Genomic DNA, 18,940 nt, shown 5'->3' with positions numbered 1-18,940 from the left:
ATTTCTTTGGATGAATCACAACTTATAAACTGAAATTATCATTGTTTCTTTTATGAGAATCATTGAGTCCTAATTTTATTACAATGCTATGATCATCAGATGACTGATGTCTGTGTTTGTATTCCTAGATTTTTATACTCAGAGAGTTTGCAGCACACCCATTGTTCTTACTGAACAAACATCTTTTTATTTAGCATTTTCTTTTAAAGTACTCCAATAAAATGTAAGAATTTAAAATACCAGAGAATATTCAACCAAGAAAGTCCTAAATATCATCAATTCCCAAAACATTATGTAAAATAAGGTTATTTTTATGTATTTTTAAACATTTATTTAGGCACTCAGGGGTCTCTCTTGGCTTTGCGCTCAGAAATAGCTCCTTAGCAGGCTCAGGGGATCATGTGGGATGCCAGGAACCAAACCGGGTCCAGCCCAGCTTGGCCACGTGCAAGGCAAATTACCTCCCCCTGTGCTATTGCTCCATCCCCCTATTTTTATGTATTTTAATGTAATAAGGTTATAATGTAAAACAAGAAAATGTTATTTTTAGTCTCCAAGAGAGTTAGAGACAGTCTAGCCATTCAGGTTTTCTGACACTAAATTCATTCTTGATGCTCATGTTTGCCTGAGTAAGGGGGCAGATGAGGGCTATTCAGTTGTAAAAAAGAAAAAAAAAAGGCTGAATAAACATTTTATCAAAAACAGCACACTAAAGTAGTATAATAAATGCTATTATAGTAACAAACCGTCATAAGATGAGTTGATAGATTAAAAATTCCCAAATTTGGGGCCAGAGCGATAGCACAGCAGTAGGGTGTTTGCCTTGCAAGTGGCCAACACAGGACAGCCCTTGGTTCCAATTTTGGCATCCCATCTGGCCCCTACCTGTCAGAGTGATTTCTGAGCTCAAAGCCAGAAGTAAACCCTGAGCATCTCCAGGTGTGACTCAAATGCCTCCCCCCCCCCAAAAAAAAAAACCCAAATTAACCAAACATTTGGTATTTATTACTATATAAAAACATAAATATATTGAAAATATGGGTCTTTATATAATCCAATAATATAATAAAAATGATGCATGGTATAATACCTAACTATATTTTATTTATTTAAATTTAGACCTCATCAGGACTTGCCGTCTGCAGTGGCAGCAGCAAAAAAAAAATTTAGATCACATCAAATAATAGAACTTTCAAAATCTAGAGATAAACTGAAGGTTTTGAACACAAATCAAAGTGTCAGGGAATCTAGATATGAATCTCTCTTGGATTTTTATATAATTTTTATATAAATTTTGATATATATTCATATTTTAGGCTATCTAAAAATATATCCGCCTTAGTTTTTTGTGCCTCTTCTTAAATTTTGTTTGGGTCATACCCTAGTGGTGCTTAGCTTACTCCTGGTTTTGCGCTCAGGTATCACTCTTGGTAGTGCTCAGAGATTACTGAGGGGATTACTGCTTCACTGGGGGATCAAACTAGTTTTTATTGTGCCTTTTCTAGTACATCTAGAGCAAGACAAGCCAGTAACCCCTGTTCAATCTCCCTACCCCAGAATTTCAATCTTGAAGACCTGTTTATTTAAGGTGCCAAATGAAGGAAATTTAGCATCACTCTGTCTGAGATTTACACCTACAAATTTATATGAATTATCAATAACAAAGTAAATTATTAACAAAGTAAATAAAAATTACCCAAAAGGGAAGCATGCAGAAGTAAAGCATGATTCTACTTGATACAAATCAAGATCAAGAGACTTTCAAATATTAAGCTTCACAGATTCCATCTTTCTCACTGGTAACATAGGAAAGAGATCTTGGCTACTACGTTTTATTTAGCTTTTGTTGAAGCTCAATCTTATTTAAGTGAAAATTTCATAGATTTAGAAGTAATAAGGAATTACTTTTAGGAAATACTTCTTTAATCTTATTCTTATTTTAGAGTCTTTCCCCTTTACTAAGTGTCCCCACTAACCAAATTCATTCACATTATTGTGCACTTTATAAATATCATTTAAATATGATGTTCTCTGACTATAAATTCTTGATTAGATTACAAAAAGGCACTCAGTATAATTATTTCTATTTTTAAAGGCTCTTTGCAAAGAATATGAAAATCAGGTGAGAAATGGAAAACTGTTCTGTACACGGGAGAGTGAACCAATCCGTGGCCCTGATGGCAGGATGCATGGCAACAAATGTGCCCTGTGTGCTGAAGTTTTGTGAGTACAGATAAGTTTTGCTCATAGTGACACTACAAGTAGAAAGAGGTGGAGTGGGATAATAAGTGAGAACAGTATTGAGGGAGACCTTTATTGATAATTTTAGTTTATTCCAATTTAAAAAGGGACTTAAAGTTGATTTCTACTAGGCCTCTGGAAGCCTTCCTAATTTTTCCACCTATCTCTCTATAACTCTATTTTAATGTTGCAATTTGAAACATCTATAGTTATCTGTTTCTTTCCCCTTTTCCTCTAGCCAAAAAAATTTTTTCAGAGAAAAAAGGAAGAAATCTCTGAGAGCAGTTGATGGTAGAAGAAAAACCAACGTAAGGATTTGTTTAATGACTTGTATAATTTGTGGTATGTGTGTGCATGGTATTCTAGAATGCATTACCAATAATGGTTCATTTCTTTCCATCAATGGTAGATTTTATGGAAAAAATATATAGTAATAAATTTATAACATTGAAAAATAATGGTGCACTATAATATTTACAGCTATGTAAGTTAATTAAGTACAGATTAGAAAAATGTATTCTACTTTTTAAAACAAAGATTATATGTAAAAATACTGTCTTCTAATTTAAAAGTTGATATGTATTCTTCAAATATATGGCAATGGGTCATTTTGAGTCAGCTTTTTATTAAAAGCAATGCAAATATAAAAGTTTAATATGTATCTTCAAAATAATATGATGTTCTACCTTTTAAACATCTGCGAACTAGTCATATGAACTAACCATTTATCTGTTTTCACTCTCTTAGTTTAGATGTAAATAAATTTTCATTTTTTTGCATTGATGTATTTGCATCATTCTTCCTGGCATATCTTTTCCTAGTTAACATCATTCTCAATCTTTAAGTTCCTATTAATCACCCATAGTATTTTCAGTTATGTAGGAGGTATGTCCATAAACCAAAAACACTGATAATTCTTTATTTGAAGAACCTATATTGACATTCTATAGAATAGTTAGACCTTTATACTACCTGAAGAAACCTTATGTAATACAATCTTTACAGAGAGTTTTCCTGTATTTTGAATTATATAGATCAGTTTCATAAAATGTATCTCTCCATTATACCACCTTCTGCCTTCATGAAATTCTTATTGACTAGAATTCATTTCAATTGCCTTATTCCTTTTTATTCTAGTTTTACAGTAAGTATTTTTATTTTTAATTCTTAAGTGAACCTTACATATACTTTTATTTCCAAATATTTAGTTACTACATTTTCATGCCTCTCTTCATTTGTTAAATTTTCATTAGTTTTGTTAGTTTTGTTGAAATCTTCTACACCATTGAATGGACAATATTTTTCAAATTATTATGCCTTTTTCTACCAGAAATGTCCATTTTCTCACTTTCTAAGAATATATTACTATCTTCAAAATGCTTTTTGATCCTTTCTAAACCTTATTTTTATGGACACATCTTCAAGAAAAACTCAAACAAAAGCCCATCACTGACCTACCACATACTGTTCTTTCCTTTGTGTGTATAAAAACTTACTCAAGATCAGTTATATCCTTTAACTTTTAACATTGAAATTAGTTATCTTTTCCATTTGACTGATAAAATATTTAAATTATATTATATTTATACCCTCTTAAGTTATTAAATAGGTAAATGGAGGAATATGACTAAGAGTAAAATATTACAACACTTTTAAATGGCCCTAAATTCTTGGAGTTTTATTATCCTTAATGAATCTTTTAAAATATCTTTTATAAAGATTATAAAATTTATAAATTTAAGTAAATTTACAGAGTCAACAGCTATAAATTATCTTATTTCCAAAGTTCAAGGACCTCTGTGCTGACTATGAGAATCATGAACATTGTACGAAAGAAAGAGACCCTGTGCGTGGTCCAGATGGGAGATTGTTTGGCAACTTGTGTTATATGTGTCGAGATTTCTTGTAAGTATAGGAGGAAAACCATATAGAAAACTATAATAAAGCCTGTTTTTATAGCTATAATAATTATGACTTGAAAAAAGGAAAGTAAATTGTACTGGGAATGTTAGTGATGTAATTAGTAACAAAGCCTGAGTCTTTTTGTACTAAATATCTGGTTTCCCTGTTATGCATTCTCTTAGCAATGGTACATTCTGACACATTCCAGTTTGTACAAATATAAATATATCCCTCACTGCTATGACCATACATACAAATTTACTCTATTAGTTATAGTCACTTCAATTTTATCAGGGATTTATTATATGTTAGTCTAATGGAAAAATTAATAAATTAAAACAATAGCTGCTGATAAAATTACTGAAAACCTTTATAAAATTATAAGCAAATATTATAGAATATGATTTTTATCAGGTTAGAGCTGAAAACTTTAAATTTGGAGCTGCATTAGTGTTTTTCGTGCTGAACTCAGATTTAGTATTTAACTATAGAATCAGTGGTCAGTTGAAGCTGTAGAGGGTTCAAATATCAATTAACTGATATACCAAATAATTCTATTATACAAAGCAAATGTAGGCTGACTTAGGTATTAGTATATGCAAATCATTGTCTCTTTTCCATCTACCCTGCAGTTTGCCTTTTTATATAATGAAAGTAAATGTAAGCAATGTGTTTACAATGAGATTTAAAAACTATGGTATACATTATGGTTCAGATTATGCACTTTCAAGAAAAGAACTGGATTAATTGTAATCAGATTCTGAACATTCAAAACTACTCTTGGTCTTTTTTTTTCTTTCTGGGAGAATTAGTGTGCTTTGTTAAACAATTAGTGTGCTTTCTTAAAACCACTGTCTGCCTTGAGGCATTTCTATTCTAGTTTTGGCTCATCTTCCATGTGCTTTAAGATTGTTAATAACGGCCCGAAGAGATAGCACAGCGGCATTTGCCTTGCAAGCAGCCGATCCAGGACCAAAGGTGGTTGGTTCAAATCCCGGTGTCCCATATGGTCCCCCGTGCCTGCCAGGAGCTATTTCTGAGCAGACAGCCAGGAGTCACCCCTGAGCACCGTCGGGTGTGGCCCAAAACCAAAAAAAAAAAAAAAAAAAAAAAAAGATTGTTAATAACTCATTTCTGACTTGTTAAGATTTGGTATATGTGGCAATGGAAGAGTTACAGTATTAAAATATCTAAATTCGGAGCCAGAGATAGTAATAGTGCCAAGGGTAAGATGATAGCCTTTCTTGCAGTTACTAATCTAGGTTTGATTCCAAGATCCTCATATGGCCTGCCATGGACCTACCAGGAGAAATTCCTGAGTCAGGAGTAAGTTCTGAACACAGACAGGTGTGGCCTCCAAAATCAAAGAAAATATATATTTTATATAATAAAACTAGTTAATAAGCAGAGATGCATTGCGGCTATTGGGAGATTATAAAAATTACATCTCGATCTGGTACTTAAAGTAGGAAAAAACTACTTCAAAATGTTGATTTGTTTATGCATGATTTCAATAACAAAATAATATATCTGTCTTCCTAAACAAGAGTACTAAAAAGGTACTCCATGTCTTTTGACCTTTGTTTCAAAGGATGCTTCTATTTTTATATATGCCCAAAGTCTCTGAAAGTGATTTAGTCTGATAGAAAACCATTTAACATAATCCATTTGTCCATGGGATTGACCTTAGAAGCAGTGAAACATTTAGTAAGTGAAAGTCAAGATGACAATCAAGGAATCTGCATAATAAAAGTTAAAATGAGCATAATATGAAAAGATAAATGTGCTAAGAGATTTTCTATTTTTTCTTTATGCCACTCATAAGAATGGTTTATCATAATTTGAAAAAAATCCATATTTATTGAAAAGAAGAACATAAATATCAGCATTGGAAATACAGACAATGGGTTTGAGAGGTCACAGGAGGAGAGATTTAAGAGCAAAGGTAGAAGCAGTCTGCCAAATAATTTTGGGGTTGTGTTTTGCTTTAACCAATGTGTGCCTAACACCTTGCACTAATTTTCTTCTGTGGGGGACAGGTCTTTATCTGGGGGAAACCTGCTCGTGATCCCCCTCATCCTTCCATGGGAGACTTCATGGTCACCGCCCTAGAGGCTTTTAGTCAGCGGTCCTATGTCTGAGGGAATATTCAGATTGCTCCAATGAAAAGAGATTTAGAGATATAGAGAGCCGGAGGAGAAGGAAAGGCAGGAAAGTGAGTTAAGAGTCCCAGTTGCCCACCACCCCAAAACCCAGAGAGAGAGATTGCTAATTGGTAATGCAAAAGCAAATTGGATTTATTACCTGAGCGCCAACAATTCCTACAGTCTACAGTCTCCCGATGACGCAGGCTGGTCTGTGGACCCCGAAATGAGGAAGCACAGAGTTTATAAAGGATTCCATAGGCTTAGCAACACAAGAATCTCATGTTGCACACAGATGCATTAGTTCAAAAGTGACAAATAGCAAAGAGAGCTTGTCAGAGGAAAAAAGGTGCCAACCTTGTGACAATCTAGGGTCCTCATTGTCCGAGATCTGATCTAGATATCAATTTTGCTGCTAACAGATATTCTGAGAGGAGACCTTGAAAGGCCGCTATCTTGCCCTTGAATTCCCGCAGAAAGGATACAGTCTTATATCCCCATTTAAACATTCAAAAGATACCATTCCCCCAAGAAGGAGGATTATCGAGCAGAACAAGTGATTGTCCTGCCTGTCATGCGCTGTGCTGTGTCAGGCTGCAATTCTGGTGTTCAATGCTCTCTAACGGAACCTTGTTTGGCCACCATGCAAGTCAAACACCCTACCTGCTGTGATACCCAAATATTGCTTTGCAAATATTTGTGTTAATTTAAACATATGTTTAAACTTAGATCAATTTTCTCACAAAATATGGAATCTCACAATTTCAGTTTCTCCTATCAACAGTAAGTTATCTTATTTCAATAGTTATCTCTGATTTTATCACTTATATTATGGGTTTGTCAGCAAAGACAATTGAATCTGAAAAATTATTTTTCTTTCATAGACAATTTGTGCACAATTTATAACATATGCAAACAATATTTTCAAAATTTAAATTTTTAATTTGATCAAGAAATAAATTCACAAATACATTTTTCTATTTAATACAATTTAATGTTTTGTATCATAGATGCTATTATTCAATAGGTCTAGCCCACTGAATTCAATTTCAAATGGCATTTTATCTAATTTGCTTTCAATAATCACTTTCATGTCATTTACATCACACACCTATTAATTTTGGTGCCTAGGATATCATCCAGGCCCTTATACATATGAGGCACTTGTTCCACCTCTGAGCCAAGCCATACTTTTGACCTATTTTGGAGATCTATTTTCAATTATGATTGCAATTTTGATGATAGCAGTCACTGCAATAACTTTTATCAATAGTTTTATTATGTACTAGATAGTTGATCTAATTGGTCTACACATACGGTATTTTTTAATGTTTGTAACAGTCCTATGCAAAAAGTATCCTTATAATCCTAATCTTTCCCCATTTAAAGATGAGAAATATATGAAAAAATTAAGATAGAAAAGATAGTATAGGGAGTAAGACACTTGCTTTGCAATTGGCTGATCCTGGTTTAATACCTAGAGGAGCAGAACTACAAGGATTTCTGAAGAAAGAGCCAGGAGTAAATGCAGGGCAATGCTGGTGTTGGCCCACTCTCCCACGCCAAACTCATGTTCTTCAGACAAACTGAATGGAGAATACTTTCTTTTCTTTTAACCACCATATGGCAGTGCCTTACAGAAGCTAAATATTACCATCATATTGTAATTGAGGATGCAAAAGAACCAGCAAATTATTTTTATTGTACTCAAATTACTGACAGTTTAAGTAGGTATACTCATTAAACAAGATACTTTTTCTTGAGTCAGTGCTCATGAACTGAGATGAGCTATAGAATTTTATTTTCCAGTAAAACTACAAAGTATAGTTACTTGAGAAAAGTAAAACTAATAAAATGATCAGTCAATGAATGTTACTTACTGAATGTTAATCTTACTGAATTAAGATCCTTTTTTTTTCTTCCATTTTCACCCATTTCTTCTAGTCTACAAGAAAGAAAAAGATCAATTGCTAAAAGAAAAGCAGCAGAGGTAATTTTCATCACATGATGATAGCCACATTCTGACATTTTTCTAGCATAAATATTTTCCTGTTTGACTTAGTTGCTAGAAATAAAGGAAAGTTTTAATGTGAAAATATCATCTTAATAGTAAGAATTTTGCTGTTTAAATTTTTATGTTTACTTCACAAATATGAGTGTTAACTTACTATGTATAAGGTTCTCCCTTATTTTACTCTTGTTGGATTTCTGATATCAGGCATAGAATGACAAAATCAACTTTTGAATTAAATAATATCACTGACATATTTATATCTCTGTTACAAATAGAATACAAAACTGAAATTAGTTTAATTCATAAAATACAAATAATAAGATAATACATATTATTATATGTATATGTATTATTATAACATATATACATATAATACCACATTTTATCTTTATCACCAACTAAATAATGAGGATATACTAATATTATCTCTCTTGATTAACATTATTATGCAAATTTTTGGCTTTCTAGTTATTTCTTTTCCTTTCTTTTTCCTTCTTTTCTTTTCTTTCTTTTTTCTATTTTTTTTTTTTGTGGGGCCACAACTGGTAATGCTCAGGGGTTACTCCTGGCTATATGCTCAGAAATCACCCCTGGCTTGGTGGACCATATGGGATGCTGGGGGATAGAACCGCAATCTGTCCTGGGCTAGCACGTGCAAGGCAGACGCCTTACACCCTGCCCTACCACTTCGTCCTAGCTTTCTAGTTATTTCTAATATACTAACTCAATAGATTCTGGTACTTCTCATATAATAACTATATATAAAATTTATTTTCATTTATTTTATTTTCCTAAAAATAATTGCAAAAATATCAGCCTGTCAATATGGGATATGTTTGGCACAAGTTAAATTGTTATTCTAGAGATATTATTAGCATAAATGTTTTCCTAATTAACTTCAATGCCATAAATAGAGAAATTAAATGGTATTAAGGTAATAATATAAAGTATCAAATGCTTTAGCTTTAAATGATGCACCTGCTCAGCAGCTTTTTTTCTTTTCTAATACTGTTCTTTTTAATCATTAGAAACAGCGTTGTTATATTTTTGTCCAACATATTAATTTTCTCCTAACTCTATCTAGATATTATTTAAATTGAAACATACCATAATATAAATTTAAAGTACGCCACATAGATATTTGTTACACTATATTCCAAAATAATTATTACCATAGTAACAAAATGACAAATTATACAATAGCCATTTTTTCTGTGCAGTGAGATTATTTAAATTTTACTTAGCAATTTCCAAATACACAGGTATAATTTTATTAAATCTCAAAACCACTCATCTTAAAAGTAGAAGTTGTACTCTTTTACCAGATGTTCCTGACTTTTCCTTCCTCACTCCCATTTCTACTAGACATCATTCTCAATTCTTTTATTCTAATTTGGGATTTTTTACAAGATTGTACATGTGGGATAATTTAGTATTTTCTTTTTTTTTTTTTCACTGAGAATCAAGCTCCTTGGTTCATCCATGTAGAGATGGTGGGGGGGAATTCTTCTCTCATGATAACAGCAATATAATTATTTTATTCAGGAAGAGTCCCTAACCTAAAATACTAAAAGTTTTGGCTTTCATAGCTCTTAGAGTCTTTGATATTTAACAGATATATATCTTATACTAGATTTTACAAATTTTGTCAGTCTTCTGTATTTAGATTATAAAAACCTCAAAGACATTTTTTAATTTTTTGATGTTTTTAATTTTTTAATTTTTATATTATTTTTATTTAAGTGCCTTGTTTACAAACATGATTGTAGTTAGGTTTCAGTCCTAAAAAGAACACCCCGCTTCACCAGTGCAACATATCCATCACCAATGTCCCCATTTTAAAGAAAAATGCATAACATAGCTGACATAACTGATCTTAATACATTTGTTTTAAGATGATAGAAAGCAAAGTTATTAAAAATAGAAATAAAAACTAAAATTATAAAATGTAAAAGAAGGAAAAAGAAAGAGGAAAAAGTTCAGTAGCAAGTATATTTTTGAAAATTATTGTAACTCCAATAAAGTCATTAATACGATAGCAGAAGGCTTAGTAAGCTCTTTTTAAAAAAAAAAAAGAGATTTAAAAATGCAATAAAAAGGTGTGGGGGGCAGTTGTTCTTATCATAGGTACAGCAAAGTATGAGGTAAATAGAAAGGAAAAACTGGGAGACCTTACCCATGTATTACCAGTATTCTGGCATAAGGCTAACTCCAGGCTCCAGAAATACTAGGTTGTTCAACCCCAAAGTCATTCTTTGTGGTCCCAGTAAAAGCTCTTCACAATCAGAAGATTGTTGCTGTCAGGTTTCCGTAGTTAGATATCCTGATTTCTGTACAGATCCTATGTCGAAGTCAGGGTGACATGGAGAGTCTTCTGGTTTGATGATGATAAATATAAACAGAAATACATTTAACCAGTTCTTAGTTCATAACTTTTGATTTGCTGCTGAATGTAATAATCTTTCTTCTTCTCACCCTATCATTTATCTTATTATTCATGATAAATCAAGCTGAAGTGCACATAGAAAACTGCTTTGAGAAAATATTGTCTTCATTTGTCAGGAACTTTGCAGTGAATTTCGCAGCCACGTACGAAATGGAACACTCATGTGCACAAGGGAGAATGACCCTGTTCTTGGTCCAGATGGCATAAAGCATGGAAATAAGTGTGCCATGTGTGCAAGTGTATTGTGAGTACCTTCTTCATCGCCTCCTGAATCTCTTTTTCATTGAACACTCAGTCTCACCTCTTAAGAAATGTATATATTTTTGGTTTTAAGCCAGGTATTTCTATAAGCACAAGAACAAGACAGTAAATGACATTAACTCATGTATAACTTTTTATTCTTTACTCAAATACCTCTCCTACTTGCCATGAGAAAAATACTTGTATTCAAAATCTTAGATGCTTTTAAGCCTTGTTAGTCATCATTATAATTGACAGCAGAAAATTGATGTAAATGAGATTATGTCTTTTTTTTTTTTTTTTTTTTTTTTGGTTTTTGGGCCACACCCGGTAACGCTCAGGGGTTACTCCTGGCTATGCGCTCAGAAGTCGCTCCTGGCTTGGGGGACCATATGGGACGCCGGGGGATCGAACCGCGGTCCGTCTCCTAGGCTAGCGCAGGTAAGGCAGGCACCTTACCTCGAGCGCCACCGCCCGGCCCCGAGATTATGTCTTAATTATCTTTCCTGCCTCTGACATTTTAAAATTAAATTATTATATATAGATATTGGTTGAGGGAAAGTCAATTTGACAAAGGTCTTTGGGTAACACATGAATGTGTTCTGAAAAAAAAGAATAGAAGGTATTATATTTATTCTTTCAATAATATTATGTATGCAAGTTAAATAAATATTTTATGGGTCTCTTAATGTAGCAGATAAAACCCTGGGCTGCAGGCTTTGTAATTAATGTTTTTTAAAATGCCATATTTTAAAAAGAGATTCAGACCTTCAAGCCCATTATCTCTGCTGATTGGGCCTTAAGTAAAGGAAATATGTGCACCCAGTAAGGGACCAGAAAAATATTGAATACAATTTTTGACAAAGCTGAAAAAAGCAATCAATAGCAAGACAATAGTGGTATATCTCAACACTGCCTTGACACCACTTGATAGGTCAACCAGACTGAAACCCAACAAGAATATACTAGCTCTGGATATAATAGCTCTGAAAAAATATAGTAGCTCTCTTTTCATATATATATGTATATGTATCTGCATATACATACATATATATATATAGCACTGCATCCCCAGAAAACTGGATACACATTCTTCTCCAATGCACATGGGTTATTTTTTTATCACGTGCTGGCCTATAAAATGTATCTCCATAAAGTCAAGAGGATAGAAATTGTACAGACTACCTCCTCAGATCACAAGGCACTGAAATTAGAAGTGAACTACAAAGACACACAGAAGAAAAAAAGGTAATACCTGGGTCAGAGGTAAAATCAAAGAGAAAATCAAAACATTCCTAGAAACAAATGACAATGAAGACACAAAGCCTCAGAATGTATGGGCCACAGACGTACTTATAAAATTAGAAAATGGTCAACAACAACAACAAAACAGAGAGAAGGAAATAAAAAGCTTAGAGCAGAAATCAATGAAGTGGAAATTCAAAAACAATCTGAAAGATCAATGAAAGCTAAAGTTGGTTCTTTGAAAAATTTAACAAGATTGATAAACCACTAGCAAAACTCACAAAGAAAAGAAGAGAGAGAAATGTAATAAACTGGATTAAAAATGAAAATGGGGGAAATCACTTCAAATACATCACAGATTCAAAGGGTAATCAAAGAAGACTTCGAGAAACTGTGCCATAAAACATGAGAACCTGGAAAAATAGATAAATTCTTGGACTTTTATACTCTTCCACTGTTAAATCAGATTTATCTAGCATATCTAAATAGACCCATTACTACTGAGGAAATTAAAATGGTTATCAAAAAGTCTTCCACAAAAAAAAAAATCCCAGGCCCAAATGGCTTTACTACCAAATTATTTTAAACTTTTTTTTGAGGCGCTACTACCAATTCATCTCAGGCTCTTTCATGAAATAGAAGAAACAGGAACAATCCCAAATAATTTTTATGAAGCCATTATCAACCTGATATCAAAACCAGACAGATATTCTGCAAATATATACTACAGACCAATATTCCTGATGAACACAGATGCATAGATCTACAACAACATTCTTGCAAATAATATCCAGCACTTCATCAAGAAGGTAATACACCATGACAAAGAGATTTTATTTCAGGAATACAAGAATGGTTTAACATTCATAAATCAATCAACATATACATCATATCAAGAAAAAATAAAAATGATATGATCATATCAATAGATGCAGAGAAAGCATTTAATAAGGCCCAATACCTATTCTTGATTAAAAAAAAAACTGTCATCAAGATTGAAATGGAAGAAACTTTTCTCAATATAGCCAAGGCCATTTACCACAAGCCAATGGCAGATATAATTAGAAACCTTTCATCTAAAATCTGGCCTAAAACAAGGCTGCCCTCTCTCATCACTCCTATTCAGCACAGTGCTAGAAGTTCTTGCCATAGTGATTAGGCAAGAAAAAGATATCAAGAGCACACAGATTTGAAAGGAAGAAAACAAGCTTTTACTGTTTGAAGATGGCATGATACTATATTTAGAAAAACCCAAATATTCTACCAAAACATTTCTAGAAACAGTATATACATATAGCAAAGTGGCAGGCTACAAAATTAGCATGTAAAAATCAATGGCCTTTTTGTACACCAATAATGATATAGAATAAATGGTCATTAAAAACAACCCCATTCTCATTAGTTCACACAAACTCAAATATCTTGGAGTCAACTTAACTAAAGAGGTGAAGGTCCTATACATAGAAAACTTAAAAACTCTGCTTCAAGAAATAAAAGAAGACATAAGGAAATGGATACACATACCCTGCTCATAGATTGGCAGGAGTATCATCATTAAAATGGCAATACTCCCCAAAGACTTGCATAGATTTAATGCAATCCCTCTAAAGATACCCATGACATTCTTCAAAGAATTGGATCAAACACTCCTGAAATTCATCTGAAATAATAAACACCAAAGAATTGCTGAAGTGATCCTTTGGGAAAGGCATTACTTTCCCCAATTTTAAATTGTATTACAAAGCAATAGTTATTACAACATTATGATATTGAAATAAAGACAGATTTTCAGATAAGTAGAATAGACTTGAGTGTTCAGAGAATGTTCCCCAGACATACAATCAATTAATCTTTGATAAAGGGGCATGAAATGCAAAAATGGAACAAGGAAAGCCTCTTTGACAAGTGGTGTTGGCCCAACTGGTTAGCCACTTGCATAAAAGTGAACCCATGCACAAAGGTAAAGTTCAAATGGATTAAAGACATTAAAAAACAATCTCCCATTCACATTAGTGTCACACAATCTCAAATACCTTGGAGTCAACTTAACTAAAGTAAAGAGGTGAAGGACCTATAGAAAGAAAACTACAAAACACTGCTTCAAAATAAAAGAGGACACAAGGAGATGGAGACACATACCCTGCTCCTGGGTTAGGAGGATTAACATTATTAAAATGGCAATACTCCCCCAAAGCCTTGTACAGTTTTAATGCCATCCCTCTAAAGATACCCATAACATTCTCAAAGAAGTAAATCAAACACTCCTGATATTTATTTGGAACAATAAACACCCATGAATAGCTGGAGAAACCCCTGGGAAAGGTTTTACAGGAGGCATTACTCTCTCCAACTTTAAATTTTATTGCAAGGCACTAGTCAAAAAAAACAGCATGGTATTAAATTAAAGACAGAACCTCAGATCAGTAGAATAGACTTGAATATTCAGAGAATGTTCCCCAGACATACAATCAATTAATCTTTGATAAAGGGGCATGAAATGCAAAAATGGAGCAAGGAAAGCCTCTTTGACAAGTGGTGTTGGGACATCTGGTCAGCTACATGCAAAAAAGCAAATACACCTCTATTTAACACCATGCACAAAAGTCAAATCCGAATGAATATATAGAACAACACAGAGGTAAAACACTCCATGACATCTCCAAGGAGAAAATAGCACTCTCCAAACAAGTGGAAGTGGAGATAAACATATGGGATTATATTATGCTGAGAACCTTCTGCACCTCAAAGGAATTAGTGACTAGGTTACAAAAGCAGCCCACATAATGAGAGAAACTATTCACCCAATATTCGTAGAATAAGGGGCTAATATCTAAGTTATACAAGGTACTGGCTGAATTTAACAAGGAAAAAACTTCTAACACCATCAAAAAATGGGGAGAAGAAATAAACAGAAACTTCCTCAAAAAAGAAATACATATGTCCAAAAGGCACATAAAAAATGCTCTTCATCACTTATCCTCAGGGGAATGCAAATCAAAACAGTGAGATACCATCTCACACCACAGAGACTGCCACACATCACAAAAAACAAGAACTATCAGTGCTGGTGGAGATGTGGGGAGAAAGTAACTTTCATTCACTGCTGGTGAGAATGCTGCCTGATCCAGCCTTTATGGAATACAATATAGAAATTCCTCAAAAAACTGGAAATTGAACTCCCGGGTAGACAACTCCTAGAGATATACCCTAGGAACACAAATTTACAATACAAAAATGCCTTCCTCACACCTATATTCATTGCAGCGCTACTTACAATTGCCAGAATCTGGAAACAACCAAGATACCCTTCAACAGATGAATAGCTAAAGAAACTGTGGTACATATACACAATGGACAGCCGTCAGGAGAGATTAAGTCATGAAATTTTCCTTTACGTAGATAGACATGGAAACTATTGTGCTGCGTGAAATAAGTCAGAGGTAGAAAAATAGATACAGAATAGTATCTCTCATCTATGGTTTTTAAGAAAAATTAGAGTCATTATTGTAATAATACCCAGCGACAATTAAGATGAGGGCTCGAAGGACCAGCTCATGATACGAAGCTCACCACAAAGAGTGGTGAGTACAGTTAAAGAAGTAACTACACTAACAACTATTATGACAATGGTTATTATTATTATTATTATTATTATTATTATTATTATTATTTTGATTTGGGGGCCACACTTGGTGATGCTCAGGGTTACTCCTGGCTATGCGCTGAGAAATCGCTCCTGACTCAGGGGACTATATGGGACTTGGGGGATCAAATCCAGGTCCATTCTGGGTCAGCCACGTGCAAGGCAAATGCCCTACCTCTGTCCTATCAATCCTGCCCCTGTCATGACAATATTAATGAGTGAGAGAAGTAGAATGCCTGCCTCAATACAGGCAGGAAGTGGGAGAGGAGGATGAAGAGAGGCATTGCTGGTGATAATGCTACACTGGCGAGGGGGGTGTTTTTTCTTATGACTGAAACCTAATTACAATCACATTTGTAATCATGGTGCTTAAAGATATTATTTTAAAAATAAAATAAAAAATAAAATTAAAAGTGATAATAAAAATATAAAATAATAAATAAATAAATAAATAAAATCAGGCTTTTCTCTTACATCTCAAAGCTATGCTAATTTTTAGATAAGATGGAATATATGCTATGGATATTTCCAGGTTAAATAACAAGAAAAAGAAGATTGTAAGTCTCTTATTTTTGTTGGACTACTTCATACTTTTTGCACTGCTTGAGAAACAACACTTCAAAAGAAAAAAATGAAAAATTATATTTTATATGTATCTTTTATCTATTGCAGCAAACTTGAAGAAAAGAATAAAAACAATGGCAAGGAAGAAAGGGAGAAAGTTGAGGCTGATAAAATTAAGAGAGAAGTACAGGTAGGTATTTTAGACTGACAGTACCATGTAAGTTTATTTCTCTAGGTGAGAAGAAACCCACCTAGAGTTTTTTCTCTAGCCCAACCTGCAATCCCAGCACCCTAAGCAATTGTGAATTGAGAAATATTTGAATCCTCTTATAAACCAAGATCCCTTCTGTAATAATTTAATTTATGCATGCCAAATCTGACCCAGTTGTTTATGCATTTTAGGGGCAGTCAATCTCTCTTTACCCACTAGTCTGAAAATTATATTTTTACATATTATTATATATTTCCAAGAAACAGGTATATGCTTATGGTTATCTTGATTAAGTAAAAACCATTCAAGACATATTTCAATATTTTGTCTATACATATATATACATCTATATATATACATATATATGGGTGTTTATTTAAAAAAAAAACTTAACAAAAGGACCTAAGGGAGAGCAAAAGAGCATGTACGGAGACTGTAGTTATACCCATGACAGTATACTTCAAGGGAGAAAAAACCCTGTATCCCTTAAGCCAGGGGAATTCCCTTTCTAATCTCCCCAATTTTTACTGTGCCTATGCAAAAAAAAAAAAAATAGCACAAATTAAAATTTTTTGTAAATGTTGTTGCTTGTTTTATTTTATTTTATTTGTTTGTTTGTTTGTTGGCTTGTTTTTTTCTTTTTCTTTGCCTTTTTTTTCGTTTCCCTGTGCTTTAATTCGTCTTTATTTCAGAACCATGGTTAGTGTTTGGTTGTTGTCTTTATTGCTGTGGTGCTTTTCAGGTCTTTCGTTTGTTTGTTTTTGTTTTGTTTGTGGGGGTTGATTTTTCTTGTATTATTTTTATGTTTTTCTTTCTTTTCCTTTTATTTTCTTAAACTGATATTTATAGTCTCTAGAAGGACTCCTCCCGTTTTTAGCTTGTTTGAATTTTTGGCCCCCTTTTTCTTTTTTCTTTTTTTTTTTTTTTCCTTACTTTCAAACAGAACCACATAACTTGAACCATCTTGTTCTGCCTCACAAATTGAGTGGGAAATAATGGAGGGCACCAAGACCAAACAGTCATATGAACATTGAGTAGAAATAAAAAATGATCAGACTTGAACACCAAAACCAAAGCCAACTACAACAGAATCGATACTCAATCTACTACAGGCTAGACACAGAAGGGACCTAGCAGCCTGGGGGTCAAAGAAGGGGCAATATGGGATGCAAGCTGGGAACAGGAGTGGAGGGAGAACAACATTGGTGTTGGGAATTCCCCTGGTTCAGTGTCACTGTGTACCTGAAATACTACTGTGAATGATTTGTAATCCACTTTGGTCAAAATAAAAATTATTAATATAAAAAAAAAACCTTAATATCAACAACTACTAGATCTTAAGGCAAGGAGTCCTCCCAAAGGAGTGCTGAACAGATCCAGTAGCAGTACTGAAAATAATTTGCCTTGCTGTTCAAGGTCTGAAGTTTTAATGTTTAAGTTAAAGATGCTATATTCCAATATTGGGTACTATTAAGTTTAACCCAGCAGTTCTTGGGAACCAATGAATTAGGGTCTTTACATACAAGGCATGTGCTCAAATCCTTTGAGATTTCTATCTAGCCCCAAATACTAGTTTTTAGACACATTTTATCTATGAGATTTTGAAGAACTAATTAACAGAATCTTTAAATGTTGTCTTTGCATTCTTAACACATGACAATGATGAAATCTTTGTAACTTAGTTTTCTCATTTATAAGAATGTTATTACTTAGTTTTCTCATTTATAAAATTTGAGCTATCACTATATGTAATTTATGTCTGTATAATATAATACATTTTTATTCTTTTAGGACATCCAAAGGAACTCAGCCATGTATGATAGCAAAGTGTCATATGTGTTAAGTCCTTAACAATATACATGAATTTTACCATTATTACAATATTGTTTATGCTCATCAATAAAAATTCATTCCTGGGCCCGGAGAGATAGCACAGTGGTGTTTGCCTTGCAAGCAGCCGATCCAGGACCAAAGGTGGTTGGTTCGAATCCCAGTGTCTCATATGGTCCCCCATGCCTGCCAGGAGCTATTTCTGAGCAGACAGCCAGGAGTAACCCCTGAGCATCGCCGGGTGTGGCCCAAACACAAAACAAAACAAAACAAAATTCATTCCTTACCTGTCAAAAACATGCTACTTTTAAATTTTGTTTTGATTTGTTTTTAATTTTGGGCCACACCTGCGGTTGGTCAGGGGTTATTTCTGGTTCAACACTCAGAAATTTCTTCTGGCAGGCTCAGTGAACCTTATGGAATGCTGAAGATCAAACCCCAGTAGGCCACATGCGAGGCA

At 33.5% G+C, this 18,940-nt stretch overlaps 1 protein-coding gene across 1 annotated transcript in view; it reads left to right on the top strand.

The window, feature by feature from the left end:
- Positions 1–18,940, top strand: part of SPINK5 (serine peptidase inhibitor Kazal type 5) — a gene marked incomplete at its 3' end in the record, with an annotated part of 87,200 nt that overhangs the window by 32,067 nt on the left and 36,193 nt on the right. The window contains 6 exon segments of the mRNA XM_049786525.1: positions 2,096–2,223; positions 3,379–3,385; positions 4,028–4,146; positions 8,232–8,277; positions 10,864–10,991; positions 16,548–16,629. Coding sequence (XP_049642482.1) covers positions 2,096–2,223; positions 3,379–3,385; positions 4,028–4,146; positions 8,232–8,277; positions 10,864–10,991; positions 16,548–16,629 — 510 coding nt within the window.

Source organism: Suncus etruscus, chromosome 14, assembly GCF_024139225.1.
Source record: "Suncus etruscus isolate mSunEtr1 chromosome 14, mSunEtr1.pri.cur, whole genome shotgun sequence".
NCBI classification, from domain to species: domain Eukaryota; kingdom Metazoa; phylum Chordata; class Mammalia; order Eulipotyphla; family Soricidae; genus Suncus; species Suncus etruscus.
Note: the sequence above shows the minus strand (reverse complement) of the source record. Positions and strands in the feature narration are given on the sequence as shown.